This window comes from Cervus elaphus, chromosome 7 (assembly GCF_910594005.1).
Source record: "Cervus elaphus chromosome 7, mCerEla1.1, whole genome shotgun sequence".
NCBI lineage: Eukaryota > Metazoa > Chordata > Mammalia > Artiodactyla > Cervidae > Cervus > Cervus elaphus.
The window spans coordinates 36,391,264-36,410,142 of NC_057821.1; the positions used below are offsets into that span (position 1 = coordinate 36,391,264).

Here is an 18,879-nt window from a genome sequence, read left to right on the forward strand (position 1 = left end):
TCAGCAAGATGACTCGGCGAGGCCCTGGTCAGGTGGAATGGTCCCATCTGTCCTCACCTCACTCCCTGGAAATGAGCTGCCCTTGGGGCATACAAGTGGGAAAACATAAACCCCCAAACTGATGGAGTTACTTTCACTTTTCACACAATATTGGATGCATGCGAATGTTTAGTCAGTCATGTCGGACTCCTTGCAGTCTCATGGGCTGTAGCCCAGCAGGATCCTGTCCATGGAATTTTCCAGGCAAGAATACTGGAGCAGGTTGCCATTTCCTATTTCAGGGGATCTTCTCAAACCAGGGATAGAACCTGCCTCTCCTGCATTGGCCATTGGGAGGCAGATTCTTTACCAATGAGTCACCTGTGAAGTCCTAATATTGGATGAATCCCACGAAATACTAACAGACTTAGTAGTCTTTATGGAGAAATTCAACATGACTAACTCAGAGTCACTCTTAATAAAGCTCTCCAATACACTGGAGTACTAATACAATTTCAAATTTTTTGCAGGGTAACAGTGGCCTTTAAATATGAGTCTGGAATCCAACTCCGACTATCAAAACAATTGTTTAACTTTTATTTTGGGGTATAGCTCATTAAAAATGTTGTGATAGTTTCAGGTGGACAGCAAAGGGGCTCAGATATACATATACATGTATTCATTCTCCCCTAAACTCCCTTCCCATCCAGGCTGCCATATAACTTTGAGCAGAGTTCCCTGTACTATACAGTAGGTCCTTGTTGGTTATCCAGTTTAAATATAACAGTGTGTACATGTCGATCCCAAACTCTCTAATTATCCCTTCCCCTCATTCTCTACTAAACAATTTTTTAAAAGAATCTGAAATTATTAAAAAATGTAAATAGGATTAAGTTCACCCCAAACACGGTCCGTCTATACTTTGTATAGTAATTTGAGTTACTATAAATGAGATCAAACCTCTTTCTTTCTAGACTCAACTCGGAAAACAGCACCACTTTCTTACTGCCCTCATAGGTATGTTTGTGTTACTGTTTTTGGAGAAGTTCTCACTTCATACATTTAATTTTCAATGCCAGGGGATGCCAATGTCATGTGGGATAAGAGTCACTCTCTGGCTTTCTAAACCCTTTTGGAATGACATATTGCACAAGTCTGTAACACCACTGGTGTATAAGTGATGACAACTCACCAGCTTCGGCAGACCAAAGCTGTGATTTTCTGTCCAAAACATATTGAAGCAGAGTCCCCTGTCATCACCTGCTATCGCTGGGACAGATTCTCACCCCATGTACCTCCGTGGGGATTCTCATTGTGCTGAACTCTATCAGAAAATTCAAAAAACTCTCCACCTCATTTCCAAGGTGTGAATATATCCTATCATTATCCATTAGTTATTGAGACTAGCTGTGCTCCTGGCACCTATTATGACAGAGGGCGTCTTCATAGCAATTCTGCACATAACCAGAGCCCACCCACTAGACACCTTGGGGAAGAAAAGACTACAGGTGTCAACATGTGTTGAAAAAGTTATTAGAATTCTGCCTTCAATCCATCACAAACCTACAGGTAGGAAACGACCTCTCTAGTGCCACAAATGAGTTTTGCAAAAAAAAAAAGAGTATTTTACTTTCATACACAAAGAAGCCCAAGTATCTTCATTCTCCACTTCTCCACATTTCTACCCCCATAAGACTATTAGAATCATACCTATTAGAATAAAATAAGTGAAATGTGATTTACATTATCCAGTATAATTAAGACACTTAATACTATACTACTTCTCGTTCTTTCCAGACCACCCAACAAAATGATGACAGGTAACACTCATATTTAAGATTTAGGAAGAGTTTGATGATAACGAAGGACCACCCAACACTAACATGCACGAAACACAACTCACGGTTATTTTATCCACCTCCTTCCGCCATATTTCCGGATCTCAACCCTTGACTCTATGTTTAGGAGACTTTTAACAAATCTCTAAGCATTCTTACCATTCGAAAAAGCTTAATCCAGTTCAATATGGAAGATGCAGGCATATCTCATTTTATCGGGCTTCACTTTGTGCTTTGCAGATATTTCATTTTTTACAAATTGAAGGTTTGTGGCAGACCTCTCTGAGCAAGTCTATTGGAACCATCTTTCCAACAGCATTTGCTCACCTTATTTTTCTTTGTCACAGTTTGGTAATTCTTACAACAGTGTGGGAGATAGTGAAGGACAGGGAAGCCTGTCGTGCTGCTGATCACAGGGTCACAAAGAGTGAGACATGACTTACCAGCGGAAGAACAACAACACATCAGTGTTAAAAATTAAAACTGTTTTTAAATTGCATACACTATTAGTAAACTAGAACTGCATTCTTTGTTTATATTTCCATGTAAGTATTGTATAAATGCATTAGAACAAGCCCCATTTGTCAAGGACACTAAAAGATTAACTGGAGTGAGAAATGGCAGATTCATATGTCTATTTGTATCCACTCTTCCCATCTTCAAGGAAACCCATTTTCATTCTAATTTTTTGAAACTCATCTTCAATTATTTTTCTAATTTTAAAAATTATTTTATTTTGATTACTTGCTGCCATTTTTTTCCATGACTCACCTATAAGCTAATTGAAGGGAAAAGAGTGAGATATGAAAAAAATACACAAAATAAGAAACAGGGTGGGATAGTCACAAATATAGATAAAATTCAAAGAGGCATATGGAACTAGTTTACTGAATCTGGCACAAACAAAAAAAAAAATGAACACATGAATGAAATCTACAATTTTCAAAAATGTAAAATTTACTCTAGAAGTGATAAAAATAGCCAATGAGGTCAAATACAAATAAAAGAAAAACAGAGGAATTGCTCAAAGATCTAGTCTCCCCTTTATCAAAATGATCAGGTCCACATTGTCTCATAGGGGGATTTTACAAACTTTTAAAAGCAGTTAATTCTAAGGCAACTTAGTCTGCTCCATAGCACAGACAGGGAAGAAAGTCATAAGTAACGTGGCTATCAAAACCCAGTAAAGAGTACACAAGAAAGGAATTTTCAGACCAGTCTCACCTGTGAACATAAGGCTTGAGTGGGTAAGGGTAGTTATTTTCCCACAGGTAGGAACCAACCTCTCTAGTTCTACAAATGAACAGTTATTTCAGAGAGGCAAAGAGGATTTTAGGGGAATTTAATTTTAATTGAAAGGCCAACCCCAAAAGAATGCCCAGAAGCTATAACAAAAATGCTCCCTCCCCCAAATAACAGTACCCATGAATTACTTACAGTGTGAATCTTCTGAGCAGGGACAAAGCAGCAAACATTCCAAGAAATGTTTTTCTAAGTTGCAGACTGCAGATCACCTCCCCAACAATCACCTGAAATACAAATTACAGATGCAGGTTCAGGAAGCTGACCCCAGACTTGCTGAATGAGGATCCTTTAGTGGAAAGGACCAGAAATCAGATTTTTAACAACTTTCCCAACTGATTCTCCCAACCACTAAATCTTAACCACTGTTGTCTGTAAATAGGGGCTCTGCTTACAGTTCCTAATGCATAGAATAACAACGTTACTTAAAATATTGACTTTATCAAGTGAAGCATTAGAATTTCCAATTAACTAACAGACATTTTTTCATTTGACCAGGATTCATTGGCTCATTGGTCATTATGAGTCTATCCTAGTTATTTTGCAATGGTTATTTTTTAATAAAAAATTTATAAGTATGAACTAAAATTATTCTTTTAACATGCTTATTTCTTTTAGAAATCGCCTTTTCTTATCCTACTGACTCATCTTCATTTTGATATAATACAAGCAAACCATTTTCTTCACTCAATAACAAGTATTTATAAAGTGCTTAGGATCTAATTTACCTTATACTGAGTGGTGTTTAAAATAATGCACTGTTTCTCTATTTACCATTTTCTGGCTTTCTATTTTATATAAGAGCATGAATTTTAATAACAATCATGCACTCTCAAATTTTAACAAAATAATCTTTCAGTCACTTTTAAAATATTGTCTTAAATAAATTACAGCTAAATGAACAATAGAAGTAGGTGAGAATCTTAAGTTTGCTTTGCTTATATAAAGATTTCCTAGATTTGCTGTCAGATAGGTTATACTCAGTCAATTTGTAATAGTATAAAACAGCATTTTACTAGACAGGACTTAGGCAAAAATTAACATTTACTGTAGAAGTAATTCCTTATTTTTGTTCATGCCATTTATTTCTTCTCCCAATTTTCATAAGGAAATACATGCTTCTCAATATGGAATCATTCATTCATGTAATCAGGCATTCAACATTATACTAATAACTGTTGAGTGGTTAGGAGAGAGAAGAGACCAAAACAAAGTTTCTGCCCTCATGCAACTTACATTTATTTGTATTATTTTTCTTTTATTAGCATATGAGTAATTTCAGTTACATATACTATGAGTAATATTGGTAAATATATTAATATTGTTTAGAATATAAATTTTACTGCCACGGTGGGTGGTAATAACTGTCTCATCTTCTTTACCACATAGCAAGCAGTAAACTGAAAGCAGCAAGAAAAAGCTTGGTTTCTTTCACTTTGGGAAAGAAACAGAAATACAGAAATTCTGGAGCTGATCTCACTGTGAACAATGTCTTCTTTAGAGGGTATCTTTTATTATTTCCTTGCTCATCACCTTCTGAAATTCCCACACCACCATTCCCTGTAGGACCAATATATCACAACTGTCACTGACTACATCTATGGGTTTATTTAGATCCTATGCAGATTTTAATGGCATCTTTGGTGGTGATGATGGTTTAGTCACTAAGTGGTATCCAACCCTTTAAGAGAACTTTTTAAGAACCAATGCCTTCTCCTGCTTTCCCAGTATCTCTTGACCATATTACCATTTTCACATTCAAAACTCGGTAAAACTTTTAAGACCTTATCATATTTACCAAAATTATTAGAAAAAATAACAAAGATAAAAACCAGACTGTCATCTAATTATATTATGTCCATTCTTACCATGAAATTATTGATTGGGACTTGTTAATCCTAATTCAACTCATTCTTCAAGCTCCTAATGAAGCTTCAGTTGCTATATGAAGTCTTCCTAACTCCGGTCAGCATCTACCCATACATGTTTTTACCCTTTGATTCTGTTTAACACTTCATTTAAGTAATATTTTGCTTTAAAATTAACTCTAGTGTTTTTCAGTAATAAGCGTTAGCAAAAACATATTATAGAAAGTACTATATATAACAGCATATCTCTATTATAAAGTATTACAAAGTACTATATGTTATCTACTATATATGTGGTTACATATGTATCAAATCCTTACATACAGATACACATATTAAAAGCTGGAATGGGATCCATCAAGATGTCAACAGTGGTACATCTGAATTGCACAATCCAAGTTGTGGGTGTTCTTTAGTTTCTACATTTTCTAATATCCTAAAATAAATGTCTTTATCAGATTCAAAGTGGCATGAAATGTTTTTCATTGAAGATTAAATAACATGTCTCCAATAACAGCTCCTGCTTGAGGGCAGGGTGTATATTACATGTTTCTACAGTTCTGCAACGACTTGCATTGACAGAAACACAGAGGATCTAGGTACTCAGTAAGAACTTTGAGTTGTATGGCTTGGAACAGAACAGACACTAGTCATTTTACTATTACTTACATCTATACAGCCCACACATGGGGCTTCCCTGGTGGCTTGGCAGTAAAGAATCCACCTGCGATGCAGAAGATGCAAGAGACCTGAGTCTGATCCCTGGGTGGAGAAGATCCCCTGGAGGAGGGTCCAGCAACCCACTCCAGTATTCTTGCCTGGAGAATCCCATGGACAATGGAGCCTGGTGGGCTGCAGTCCATGGGGTTGCAAAAGGTCAGATGTGACTAAAGCAACTAAGCATGCACATACATGCATAAGCCAACACAGTAACCTGATTATAACCTCACTAGGAAATCTACCATCTTACCATAGACATTAGATCTATGGTTTTTGTCTGGGAGAAGTACTGTCTACTCCACCACAGAGAGGTTTGAAATGTTTTAGATTGTGTTTTTATTGTCCAGTGATGGGGGTAAAGGCACCAATGGCATTTAGTAGATGCTGGATATGAAATACCTATGACTTTTAGCACCCATGCAAAAAACTGCCTCATTAAAAATGCCAGTTAAATGCTGTTAAGAAAGTTGTTTGGACTATTTGTTTCCTTCTCATAAAAACCAAGCATATGAAAATCATGGCATTACGATTTCACATTAGACCACATGCCTCAAAGAGTGTATGGCAGATGAAAGATGACCTCCATTCTTTGATACTCTTTCCACCTACAGGAATGTTCTCCATGACAGCTTTGGTTAATGGGATAAAATATAAGTGAAGTTAAGCTAGTTCCTGGACCTAATCTTTGAGAGAATGTTTAAGTAATGTTTTGCCCTCTTAGAATCCAGCCATCAGATAAAAAATAAAACTACTCAAGACCTTTGGCCATGAGGAGCTCAAACTACACAGACAGACCTTGAAAAAATGATACTCCATTTGGAGAAAGATAAAGAACAAGGAGATGAAGTGATACTTCACGAAGAAGCATTGTAGAAGCACGTCCCCACAAAATCGCATGTGGTTAAAGATGACCTGCCCAGATGAGTTCTTCTTAAATCAGTGACCCGCACACAACTGCAAGCAAACTGAAATGGTTGTTTAAAGTCAATAAATTACCTCCTTTTATCTTGAGTGCATCTTCTTTGCTTCTTAGAAAATTCAAAATGGAGGATGTGTTGGGTTTTAATGCTTTGCTAAAGAATACATAAAACATTCTCTTTGCAATAAACAAGTAGACCTCAAATCTCCAAACAGAATGCTGGCAATTATTTCAGGCATTGTTTTCCTCTCCAAAAATGATCCTATCTTTGATGCGGTAAGCAACTGTAATTGTCTACCAAACTCTTGTTAACTAAAATGGACATAAGCCAGCTATTGTGCTGATTGTGACTCCATTATGACATTAGTTAATTTCATTTAATCCTATGACATAATGTTACTTATAAACATGTCTCCACTACTGAATTGAAAACTCCTTCAGGGCAGGAACAATGTCTGCTGCATTTTTTTTGTTCCGCCCTAATGCACAGTGACATGCATATGGAATGTGTTCAACAAACATTTGCAAACATTATAATACAGTCTACTACTAGAAATTAATTATTTAGTTAAATTCAGCATCACCTTCTGGTCTTCTATTTGAAAGCCCTAATGCTCTTGACATGATTTCTGGTTAGCCATACAATCCTCACCCTTGAATGGCTTTATAATATGTCATCCAGTCAAATGTCATTATTTTACAGATGAGGAAATACACCAAGAGGGGACCATCTTCCTTAAACTCATGTACTTATTTAGTGTGTGATAAAGTCATTACAAACTTAAAATGATTTCCTTCAACAGACTGCTGGCGTGTTGACCAGGACAGCCAGAGGGGGTTAATTCCTGAGAAGTGGAAGGCTTAAAGTGTACGAAGTTGGCAGAAAAGTTAGTCACAGAGATTTAAGAGAATCCAGTTACATCTTTTTTTGAAAAAAATATATATTTATGTATGGCTGTGTTGGGTCTTATAGTTGCAACATGTGGGACCTTTCATTGTGGTGTGTGGGCTTCTATCTAGTTGTGGTGTGGGCTTAATTGCCCCATGTCATGTGGGATCTTAGGGATGGAGCATTGGCAGGAGGATTCTTAAACCACTGGATTGGCAGGGAAGTCCCTCCAGTTATATCTTAATCCATCTGGAACACAAGACAACATGGGCCAATATCACTCATAAAATTTGAAGAATCCTAAATGACATAAGAGCCTCTTAATGAGGCTTTCACCCCTTGATGAGGCTGAAAGAGGAGAGTGAAAGAGCCATCTTAAGACTAAATATTAAAAAAACTAAGATCATGGCATCTGGTCCCATTACTGCGTGGCAAATAGAAGGGGAAAAGCTGGAAGTAGTGACAGACTTCCTCTTTTTGGGCTCCAAAATCACTGTGGATGGTGACTGCAGCCATGAAGTCATAAGATGATTGCTTCCTGGCAAGAAAGTGATGACAAACCTAGACAGTGTGTTGAAAAGCAGAGACATTCTGCTGAGAAAGGTCCATACAATCAAGGCTATGGCCTTCCCAGTGGTCACATACGATTGTCAGTGCTGGACTGTAAAGAAGGCAGAATGCCAAAGAATTGATGCCTTCAAACTGTGGTATTAGAGAAGACTTCTGAAAGTCCCTTGGACAGCAAGGAGATCAAACCAGTCAATCTTAAGGGAGATCAACCCTGAATATTCACTGGAAAGACTGATGCTGAAGCTGAAGCTCTAGTATTTTGGTCAACTGATGTGCACAGATGACTCATTGGAAAAGTCCCCGATGCTGGGAAAGATCAAGGGCAGAAGGAGAAGAGGGCGCCAGAGGATGAGATGGCTGAACAGCATCACTAATGCAATGAACATGAACTTGAACAAACTGTGAAAGATGGTGAGGGACAGGAAGGCCTGGCATGCTGCAGTCCATGGGGTTGCAAAGAGTTGGACATAACTGAGCAACTGAACAACATCAATAATAACAAAATGACATAAATGTAAAGGGGCTAGATGAACAGAAGAAGCAATAAAGATATCTTTTTTTAATGAGTTGTATAGAGCAAATCATAAAGCCAGTATCTCTGCTTTGAGACTCTTCATTAACAGCTGTTTACCGTATATGACTCACTGCAAGATGATATATGCAAGATTCCAGCTTGATATTTGTGCTTCCACTTCTCAAATCTTCTCTAATGAACTTGACTGCCTAAAACATCAAGAATGGGAAGGCTGGCAGCAGACTCAGGAGAATAAACTATCTCACATTTCCATTGCATGTATGTTTTTTTTTTCTTTTTTAGTAAAAATAGACTGGGATGGTTTAGAAAACTAACTAGTGAAAGTATAAAAGTAGACAATGTGTTAAATTTTCTTGAAAACCCCAAGAAAATCCAAAATAGGTTTTATCTCTATGACATCATAATCACAGAATGAGAATATACTTGAAGCCTATTTCTCTCCATGCAGAATCCAAAATGATCGTGAAAAGCTATCCATAAAAACATTGCACAATGGGGCTTAAGCACAACACTTGCACCACCATACTGAGCAGCAAAAGGAAACTCTTTGGCTCTACATGAAGCCTTGGGTCAGAGAAACTCATCATGCTCTTAATCAGAGATTAAGCCCCTGGCGATACCAGTATGAAGAGTAAATCCCAATGAGTCTGTTCATCAAGTCATGGTAGGAATCATGATTTATTGAGAATTTAGCATGGGCCAGCCAACACAGAACATATACACTCTCCTTAATCCTTACTACAACTCCCCAATAGGGAGAGGTAGGTATTTCTTCTACATTAAAACAAAAAACCCACATGCTCACAAAAGTGAAGTATCTCTCTCAAGGTCACACAGCCTGTTAATGGTGAAAACAAAACCAAATGAGTTTTATTATGAATGGTGTATATGCCAATACATTCTCTCACCAAATCTATAAAGTAGTGAAGTAGAGATTATTATCCTCATTTTAATGATGAGGTAACTGAGACTCAGAAAGTAAATTACAAAGTTCAAAGAAATAGAGGTAATAAGAGACAGATTGGGAGTCTTATCCAGGGCGATCTTATTTCAACATGATTATTTTTTTCCAACGTGGCACCTTGTCTTCAATATATACCTTATTCTACTTTACCCTTTGGTTGAATGGGACTAGGAGACAAATGAGAAATTAGGAGTCTTCTATCAGAAAACAAAACAAAACACCAGGATTCTCAGCTCAAAACTGCTGTTTACATAGTTACAAAATAAATGAGCCACAGGGATGAAATGTACAGCATGGAGAATACATTTGATAATATTCTAATATCTTTGTATGGTGACAGATTGGAGAAGGAAATGGCAACCCACTCCAGTCCTCTTGCCTGGAAAATCCCATGGACGGAGGAGCCTGGTAGGCTACAGTCTATGGGACCTCAAAGAGACATGACTGAGTGACTTCACTTCACTCACTTCTTACTTTATCATTGGAGAAGGAAATGGCAACCCACTCCAGTATTCTTGCCTGGAGAATCCCAAGGACGGAGGAGCCTGGCGGGCCATGGGGTCACAGAGGGTCAGACACGATTGAAATGACTAAGCAGCAGCATGGTGACAGATGGTAACTAGACATACTGTGAATCTTTTGTCATGTATAGAAATGTCGAGTTACTATGTTATGTACCTGAAACTAATATAGTGTCAATTATACTTCAATTTTTTAAAAAAATTTCAAAAAGTTTGTATCCTGTATGATTCCATCACATAGCACTCTTGAAATGACAAAGAAGAAGAAATGAAGAGCAGATTAGTGGTTAGCAATGGTGAGAGAGGAATAAGGGAGGGAGGAAGATGACTGTGGCTGTGGAAGGATCACATGAGGGATCCTTGCAATGGACCGATTCTGTATCTGAACTGTGACAATGGCCACACAAATCTGCACGTGTGATAAAAATAAAACTACATAGAATCAAACATGAATCAGTGCATGTAAAACTAGTGAAGTCTCAATAAAGTTGATGCTTATTTTTAAAAAGCAGTTGTTTTTTTTTAAGAGACTCTTGCTTATGGCCCATGTGATCACCAGTGATGAAACAGAGACACTCACAGGGGAGTAGGTAAGCATTCCTACTACATCCTTTCAGTATCAGCTAGAATAGGCTGGGCTTATGCTGTGTAAGGAACAACCCAGTAATCTAAGTTGTTTAACAAAAGAGATGCAAAGTCTGCAGTGAGACCAGGCCATTCTCCTCCACACAGCAACCCAGCCATCCAAGTGACTTTGATCTTGAGGCTGTTCCATCTCAACATGAGGCCTCCATATTCTCCACTGCAGGGATGAAATGGACCAAAAAAATCCTACAAGGGTTTCTCACAGTATCAGTCCAGAACAGACACATGTTGTTTGCTTTCACATTTCATAAGCCAGGATCCATCAACTGTCTCCACATAACTGAGAGGGCCTGGGAAGTGTATTTGCCATATACCCAAGGAAGAGGAAAAATCAAATGACATTTGGTGAATACATAACATTATCTCTGCCACCTCATTCTTAAGAAGTATACCCAGACTACATAAGAAAATCACAAAAACTGAGGAAGCAGGAAAAGAGGAATTAACAATTTAGGAAAACTGCAAAAATTTAGGAACTAGTAAATTCATTCTGATTCTAAACCTAGAATGGAAATGAGTTGATTAGAAGAAGAGACATAAAACCTCACTATAATTGTATTAACTCACCTAGAAAAGCGGAGGAAAGAGAAACTACAGATGCCAGAAAAAAAACCTTTTCAAAAGTATAGCAATTAAGGAAAGGAAAGCTTACACATAAACATGAAAAGTGATCTTAAGTATCTCACTTAAATGTCAAAAGTGAAAGAAAATCTTGGGCTATCTTGCTGTAGGACAAGAGTTTATTCATCATTTCCGTCATTCACTTTGCAATCCAATTTCTCAAGTTCTATTGAGTATTTCCTTTCTTCAAAGCACTGAACAAAGTTCTATGGCAAGGCTGAAGAAGCCCAGAGACATTCCAAACCTCTAAAAGATGACACTCTAATAGAAGAGAAAAGCAGATGTAGCTGAAATAAAAGGACAAGGTCATTTATGATGGAATCTCAAAGTCAACCATGAAAACCCCAGGGCTAGAAAGAACCACTGGGGTCTCCCACAAAGGCAGATGCTGTTTTCCTGGTGGTTTGTGGAGTGTCCAGCACACAACACATTCTCCCCCGGCTGCTCCCTTTAATTTCTGCCTGGCAGTGTGGTCATTCAGTCTTTTATGCCAGCTTGAAAGCCTGCCTGAAATAATCCAGAGCAGAATAACCCAGAATGAAGAAAGTAGGTAACACAGAGGCTTGTCAGCTCCATTCATCAAGTACGGCGGCGACAGCAACATACAAGACCTTTCAGATGAGCTGCTTTCATGCTGTGTCAGCCCACCTTGTAAGGAAGTGACACCTGCCAAGACTGCCAGCACCCTCTGTGTGGGAAACCATCTCTTCCTCACATGGCCCTAATGAACATTCTTATGTGTAAAACATAAAGATGGTATAAGACAGAAATGTACTGATTAATTTCAATAAGCCTTTCAAAAGTCATAGTCCATGCTGAGCAAAGTGATTTTCAGCTGACTTTATCTTATTAGGGAGGACTCTGGGGAAATGTTGGTGGGGTGAATCCTTTTCTGCTTTACCACGCGGAGGAAACAGTTTTCATCTTTAAAGCTCTCCAAGCTTTCTTTTTTCTTTTTTTTCCCAGCGCCTAAACCTGGCCTCAGAGAAAGTTCTTCATGGAGAGATCTCATTAATTCCAGAAGTCTGATTTGTTCATAGACAATTGTGTGGTTCATTTATTTCTGCCAGCTTCTTTCCTTATACAAAAAGAAAGAAGACAGGGAAAAAAAAATCTATATCCACTTTTCCCCAGTATCAACATTTTCAGGGCAAAAATGAATTCTATTCCCTCATAATTAATTATGGATCAAAGCATTATGTATTATTTTCTATCCCAGAAAACAGGACAATAGGATAGCATAGGAAGTTTTTGCCTTAAAGAAGTTAATGAGTCACAGGCTTTGAGTAAATTAATTGTATTATTTGGGAGTGGGAGGGTAGTTCTTAATGACTACAAAGCCCTGTTTTTAGACAATTTGGAAGTGGGACTTTCACCCCTTTTTTACTGGGGTGAAAGGAAAAGTAGGGGAAAAGGAAACACAATAGGAATTTTGCAAGCACCTGATTTTGAAAGTTTTCCTCTTTTATAAAGAGTAGTAATTCAAATTCACCTAACTTCGAGGCCCTCATGTTTAAAGAAAGAATGTAACTGGAAAGTCTGAATACAGTGTCCTTGGGTACCTTATTAAATTCCTTATTAAATTTAAGAAAGCAACTTCCTTCAAGAGTCTATAATCTTCCCTCTACCATCTCTCTTCCTTCATTATACTGTAATCATCAATGTCTGCTCCAGAGATTTTTAATGACACCTAATTGTATGATGAATGCATTAAACAACCTAATGCTTACATCCAAGTAATAACTTAGCCAATATTATATTCTCTCCTGATGTCATTGCCATCAGGCCTTGTTCCAGATTTTCTGAATTCATACAGTGATGTGACTGCTTATCTTTCATAGTTTGCCTCTTTGTAATTCTCCACCTACCCAAATTTCAAAAAGGAAAGAGAGAAATTAAGTAGTATATTGCTTGATTTTGTTGTGCGTCATTTGTTTTCTCTCAACATCAACATGCACATAGAGGTATTACAATCACTGATTACAATGATCATTCTGGAGTTTTATTTTAAGCATATAAAGAAACATGTCAAGGGTCTTACAGCTGTCTCTGGAGTTGTTTGCACATTCTTTCTGTGACTTGTAAGACAAAAGGTACACCTTAGTGCTGTCCCCAGATGGCTGGGAGCAGGCAAATGCAGCTTCTTTTTGTCTAGGGAACTGATAAGTGCAATGTCCTTGCCTTATGTGCAATGCAAATCCAGAGCCAGGGGGATTTTTACACCAAAGAACTGTCTTCTCCCTTTATTCTTTCAGCACACAAGACAATCCCAGATTTTGCAGGGCACCCAATGTGGTGCCAAGCAAGAATGGGCAGGTCACTCTTAAAAAACTCAAACTTCCTGACAACCTCCAGGGAAGGGATTTCTGTTTTCGCCTTTTAATTTTATTGTATTTACTTTATTGACTAAAAGAGTCTTTCAATTCTTTACTGCTTTACAGTTTTCAAAAGTCTCACTTACATGATTTCATATAATCCTATCTTAACTCCCCTTTCCCCCCCTCCCCTCTCCCCACCAGTAACCACTACTTTGTTCTCTATATCTGTGAGTCCACTTCTTTTTTTCTATCATTCACTAGTGTGTTGTATCTTTTTTAGATTCCACATATAAAGGATATCATATAATCTTTGTCTTTCTTTGTCTGAATTATTTCCCTCAGTCTAATGCCCTCCAAATCCAACCATGTTGCAGCAAATGGTAAAATTTCTTTCTTTTTCATGACTGAGTAGTATTCCACATTTTCCTTATCCATTCATCTACAGATGCACACTTTAAAGGCAGGGTGAGGGAGAGGGTTACAGGGTGATTGGTCAATTTGTGGCCATCCTTCTGATTTGCTGGTGCTGAAGTAACAGCGTGGTATTTCAGGTGTTAATGTCATCAAGCTTCTGGTTCTAACAGTTTGGGATCTAGGTTCTGGTGGTCAGCATGCTGTTAACTCCTTCCACCTGGTGGAGGTTTTAGTAGCTGCAAAACATCTCAAGGATATGATTCAGGATATTATCTATAGTCCTTGAGGAACCAAGGATCCTTGACTTTGTTTTACGTCTAAGCCATCATTACATTGTCTTGCATGATTGCTTTCCTTTGTTTCTGCATTTTCTTGCTTTGATTTCTCAATTTAAATCTGTTCTTTGGAACTCAGGGAAGACCTAGAAGGCTAAAGTTTTTCCACAAACAAGAAGTGGGTGGACACAGGTGGGGGTGGTGGGGAAGGGGTGTATGTCCTTGGCGAAGGGCCTATGGGATTTCACTTCCTTAGGTTTGGGAAAAGTCCAATGGAACAAAGAAAAGGCCCGCTTATGTTTGCATGGATACAGAAAGTGTTCTGAGGTTTCTCAGTTACATGGAGGGGTCACCTTTAGTTTGGTTGGATGGTCATTTCTCATCTGCCATGTTCCAAGTCTATCCTGCAGATAGATGATCAGTGAGTCTAATCTGGAAGGATGAGTGGGGATTATCACATAAAATCCATGGGAAAGGGTCATGTGGGAAGAGGAAACAATGTAGCCTGGATAGAGACAAGCAGGATGAGAGATGTGAAGAATGGGAGACGCTGGTACATTTCATGTAATATGTCAGTCTTTAGACAAAGTCAAAACAGAAAGAGTTGTGCATGGTCTGACAAATATTTTACACTTATTATCTAACCAATGGAAAGCCATGGAAGAGTTTTTACAGAAGAATGAAATAGACTGTTGGGTGATTGAGAGATTAATTCAACACCTGTTTTGTTTTGTTTTTCTCTCTCTTTATAGGCCACACCATGTAGCACTTGGGGTCTTAGTTCCCTGAGCAGGGATCAAAGCCATGCCCCCAGCATTGGGAGTATGGAGTCTTAACCATAAGACTTCCCAGGAAGGCCCTCAAAACAAATTTTTAAAAGCCTACAGTGTGCGAGTCTGAAATACAAATAAAAGCTAAGTCTGATCTTGTCTTTCCATTGCTTCCAGTCCAGCCACTATACAGCACAAGGAATAGGAGAATGAAGGAAGAGAGCACTCAAAAATGAACATAGTGTGTCTGACGTGGGCAACCGTTAAGTAGTGGTGCTATTTACAGAAACAGGGCACAGAGGGAAGAAGGTAATAGTGAGTTCAGCTTGGAACATTCTTTAAAGTGCCTGCCAAGTAGCTAAGAGGAAATGGACAAAAGAGCGCTGGAGCTCATACCAGAGATACAGATTTGGGAGTCATCAGTATCTAGGTATTTGTTGAACCAAAAGTTGGCAAACTATGGCCAGGGGAACCAAATCCAGACCCAAGCTTATTTTTGTGTGACCCTTGGGCACTGGCCCCGTGTGCTAACACTGTGAGTCACAGAGGCTGAACTAGAGGGTTCCCTTCTACCCCAGTTTCCCCTTTGGCTCCCAGTGCCTGCCCTCTGGCTGGTGACCACTCACCCTCCCCAATCCCAGCTCCTAAGCCCCACACACTCCTGCCAGCCCACTGGAACTACAAAATGTCTCCAGCTGACAACAACTGTGAGCTGTGTGCCCACTGCCTGGAAGGACCCAAATGCAGACAACCAGGGCTACAGAGAGAGAAGAGCTTTCTTTCTTCTCATATAAGTACCTAAATGGTATCTTCAATTTTGCTCTTGGTCCACAAACCCTGGGCTTCCATGGTGGCTCAGCGGTGAAGAACCCACTTAGCAATGCAGGAGATGCAGGTTCGATTTCTGGTTCAGGAAGATCCCCTGGAGAAGGAAATGGCAATCCAGTCCTGTATTCTTGCCTGGGAAATTCCATGGACAGAAGGACCCTGGCAGGCTATAGCCCAAGGGGTCACGAAGAGTCAAGATTCAACTTAGCAACTAAAACAACAATCACCACATATCCTAAATCACTCACTATTTGGCCTTTCTCTTTTTTCTTTTCAAAGAACAAGAAAGGTTTCCCAACCCCAGCTTTCAGCTAAATTGTGATAAGGAAAATAACTCAACTTTGGATGTTATGCCACTGGAATTCAGTTCAGATTAGCAAACATTTTCTCAACCTAGTCAGAGATTTCAAGCTGGACATAATGAAAACTGAAAACATGCATGACACGTCACAGAAGTGTTTTACCCCACCCCCCTCTCCCTTTTAATCTGGAGAAAGGAAAATGAAAGCTAACTCATCAGGATAACCTAATACCACCTTGAAGATACTACATGATGATCTGTTCTGAATTCCTCATCCTTGGGTTTGTAGTTTCAGAGATTCATCAGTGTCCATGGTTCAGTGTCTTAATTTATTTATAAAAGAAAGAAACGGAGGCAATCTGTTTATGGCAACCAAATTACTTAAAAAGTTTAAAAAACCAACTCATTATATCTCTGCTTGCTTGGTTTCCACACTTCCAGACGCCCAGTGCCGCGAGTGTGGTCATCTGAAAGCACGGATGGCTTTGGTCCGGTAGAGACAGAGCCAATGGCAGCAGTTCCACCAGCTCACACACACATGATTTTTTTTTTTAACAAAAACAAACTTTTTTGGACATTGTAATAGCTAAGTTGTGCAGACTAAGAAGTAGAAGAGTCTGAGAAGCATGTGGGAGGTAATTAAGTGCTATTAGAAGCAAACAGAACCTAATTTGACTGAATAGCCAAGTGCGGTGTGGTCTTTTGAAAACATTTCCAAATACAGGAACCAATTTGATCCTTTAAGTCCTCCTTCTCTTTAGGATGCATGTTTATTCAAAGAACAGATGGGGAGAAAAATCAGAAAAAGACTTTGGTCGACCCACATAAAACAGCATATTTGAGTGTGGGCATGAAGGGAGATGAGTTTTGGAAGGATATTCATTTGTTTGATGTGTGGAGATAGACTTGGGAAGTGGGAAAGCACTGACTTTATTTAATCTCTCCTAGGGAGGAGCTTCAGAAGGCTCTTAAAAAAAAAAGAAAGAAAGAAAGTTTCCTTAGTAAGCACATACTTCTATGCTCTCAGATCTTTGGCATTTTCCAGTGTAACAAAAGGAAGGATTTATAAGTCCACAGTTATTGGGTACCATGGATTGGAAAAAAAAAAAAATTAAGAATGGATATAAACTGGCATCCACAAATGGAGCATTTTTAGGGTTTGAAATTTTTCAATGAATTTTCTTTGGATGAGGTCATGCCTGTGTGTGTATTATATACACCCCTAGGTGGTAAACACTGATCTGGAAATTAACAGCGCTAGACTGAGAGTTAGGATCTACCTACCTAACCCGATAGGTCTGTCTGGTCTCACAAGAAAATTGTGCTTCTCTTCAGATGCCCTAGTTGTCATTGAATATCAGGAAAACTTGGGTATAAACAGGTACTTAAATCTAAGTGTAAGTTTTGATGGCTACTTAAAGTAAATCGAGCTTTTGAAGCCAATGAGGTGTGTGCCTTTGAAATACTGGCATCAATCTGGAGCCCAACACAAATAAGAAATAAGGGGAAAGACTATGGATGAGAAATCCTTGTGGAAAGGAATTGCCCCCTAGTTGGTAACAGTTCCATATGGATGCAAGCAGCAAAACAACAAGAGATCAAAGAGCAACCCAAAGGGGAAGGGGGTGTTCAGGCTCATAATTGTTCATGTGTGTGAACACACAGCCTTCTGTAAGGATAATAGCAGAAACATGTTTTTGCAAGTGAGTTCAATGTTCACTAACCGATGGGGGTGCCTGGCTGAACTCCAGTGGGCAAAAATCTACTCATTTGTAAAAGATGCTACTGATGAATGGCATCTCAAATTTCAAGAACAGCTAATAGATGCACAAGGGGGAAATGTTCTCAAAGAATAGAAATTCTGTATGCTTCCCAATCTCAACTGTACTTAACTTCATTTGGGGTCCAGCACAACTAACCCATTTTGTGGCTAAAATTGAAGGGAAAAAAAATGGCAACCCTTACATTGAGTCAGAAGCTGAGGTGAGAATGAAATCCTCACTATGCCAAATTTGAAGTCTCAGTGCTAAGTATGAAATGTAGTGGGGTTATTTTTCATGAGGAACAGTTTCAATATTTCTAAGAGAACAGCTTTCTCTAGGCATTGCTAATTCTTGAAATCATTCATTTTCCTGTTTAGAAGAGTTAACAAGCCTTTCAAAAAGGCAGTCTCACTCTACCTTTATCATATATGGCCTCAACTGAAAAGTTTTAAATAAATTTAATATTTGTCAATAATGTATTGTCAGCCACAATTAACACAAAGGGAAAAGGCAACCATGAATAGAAGGATATTAGAAAATGTGGAAAAAGCATGGTACATCTCAAAATATATAATTGTTCAAGACAGCATTAACCCAAATCACCAATTTTTTTTTTCAAGCTATTCAGTGACTTCCTTGGGAAAATTACTAGGACAAGCTTTGAAGGAGTCCTTTCCTGCATTCAGAAAACAAAATGACCAAGACACAACCTTCAACACCTAATTATGTCATTAGATTTAATGTTTGCAATTACCTGGCATTTTATAGTCTCAAAGTGCTTTGTAACCTTTAATTAGTCCTTCTTCCCAAGTCCAGCTCCATGTTTAGATGAGAACACA

The 18,879-nt window shown here is 38.5% G+C and overlaps 1 protein-coding gene across 1 annotated transcript in view; it reads right to left on the bottom strand.

Moving 5' to 3' along the window:
- The window catches only part of LOC122697542, a 650,597-nt gene that overhangs the window by 45,140 nt on the left and 586,578 nt on the right, over nucleotides 1-18,879 (bottom strand). Inside the window, exon 4 of the mRNA XM_043908410.1 lies at nucleotides 3,255-3,346. Coding sequence (XP_043764345.1) covers nucleotides 3,255-3,346 — 92 coding nt within the window. The remainder of the gene's footprint in view (nucleotides 1-3,254; nucleotides 3,347-18,879) is intronic.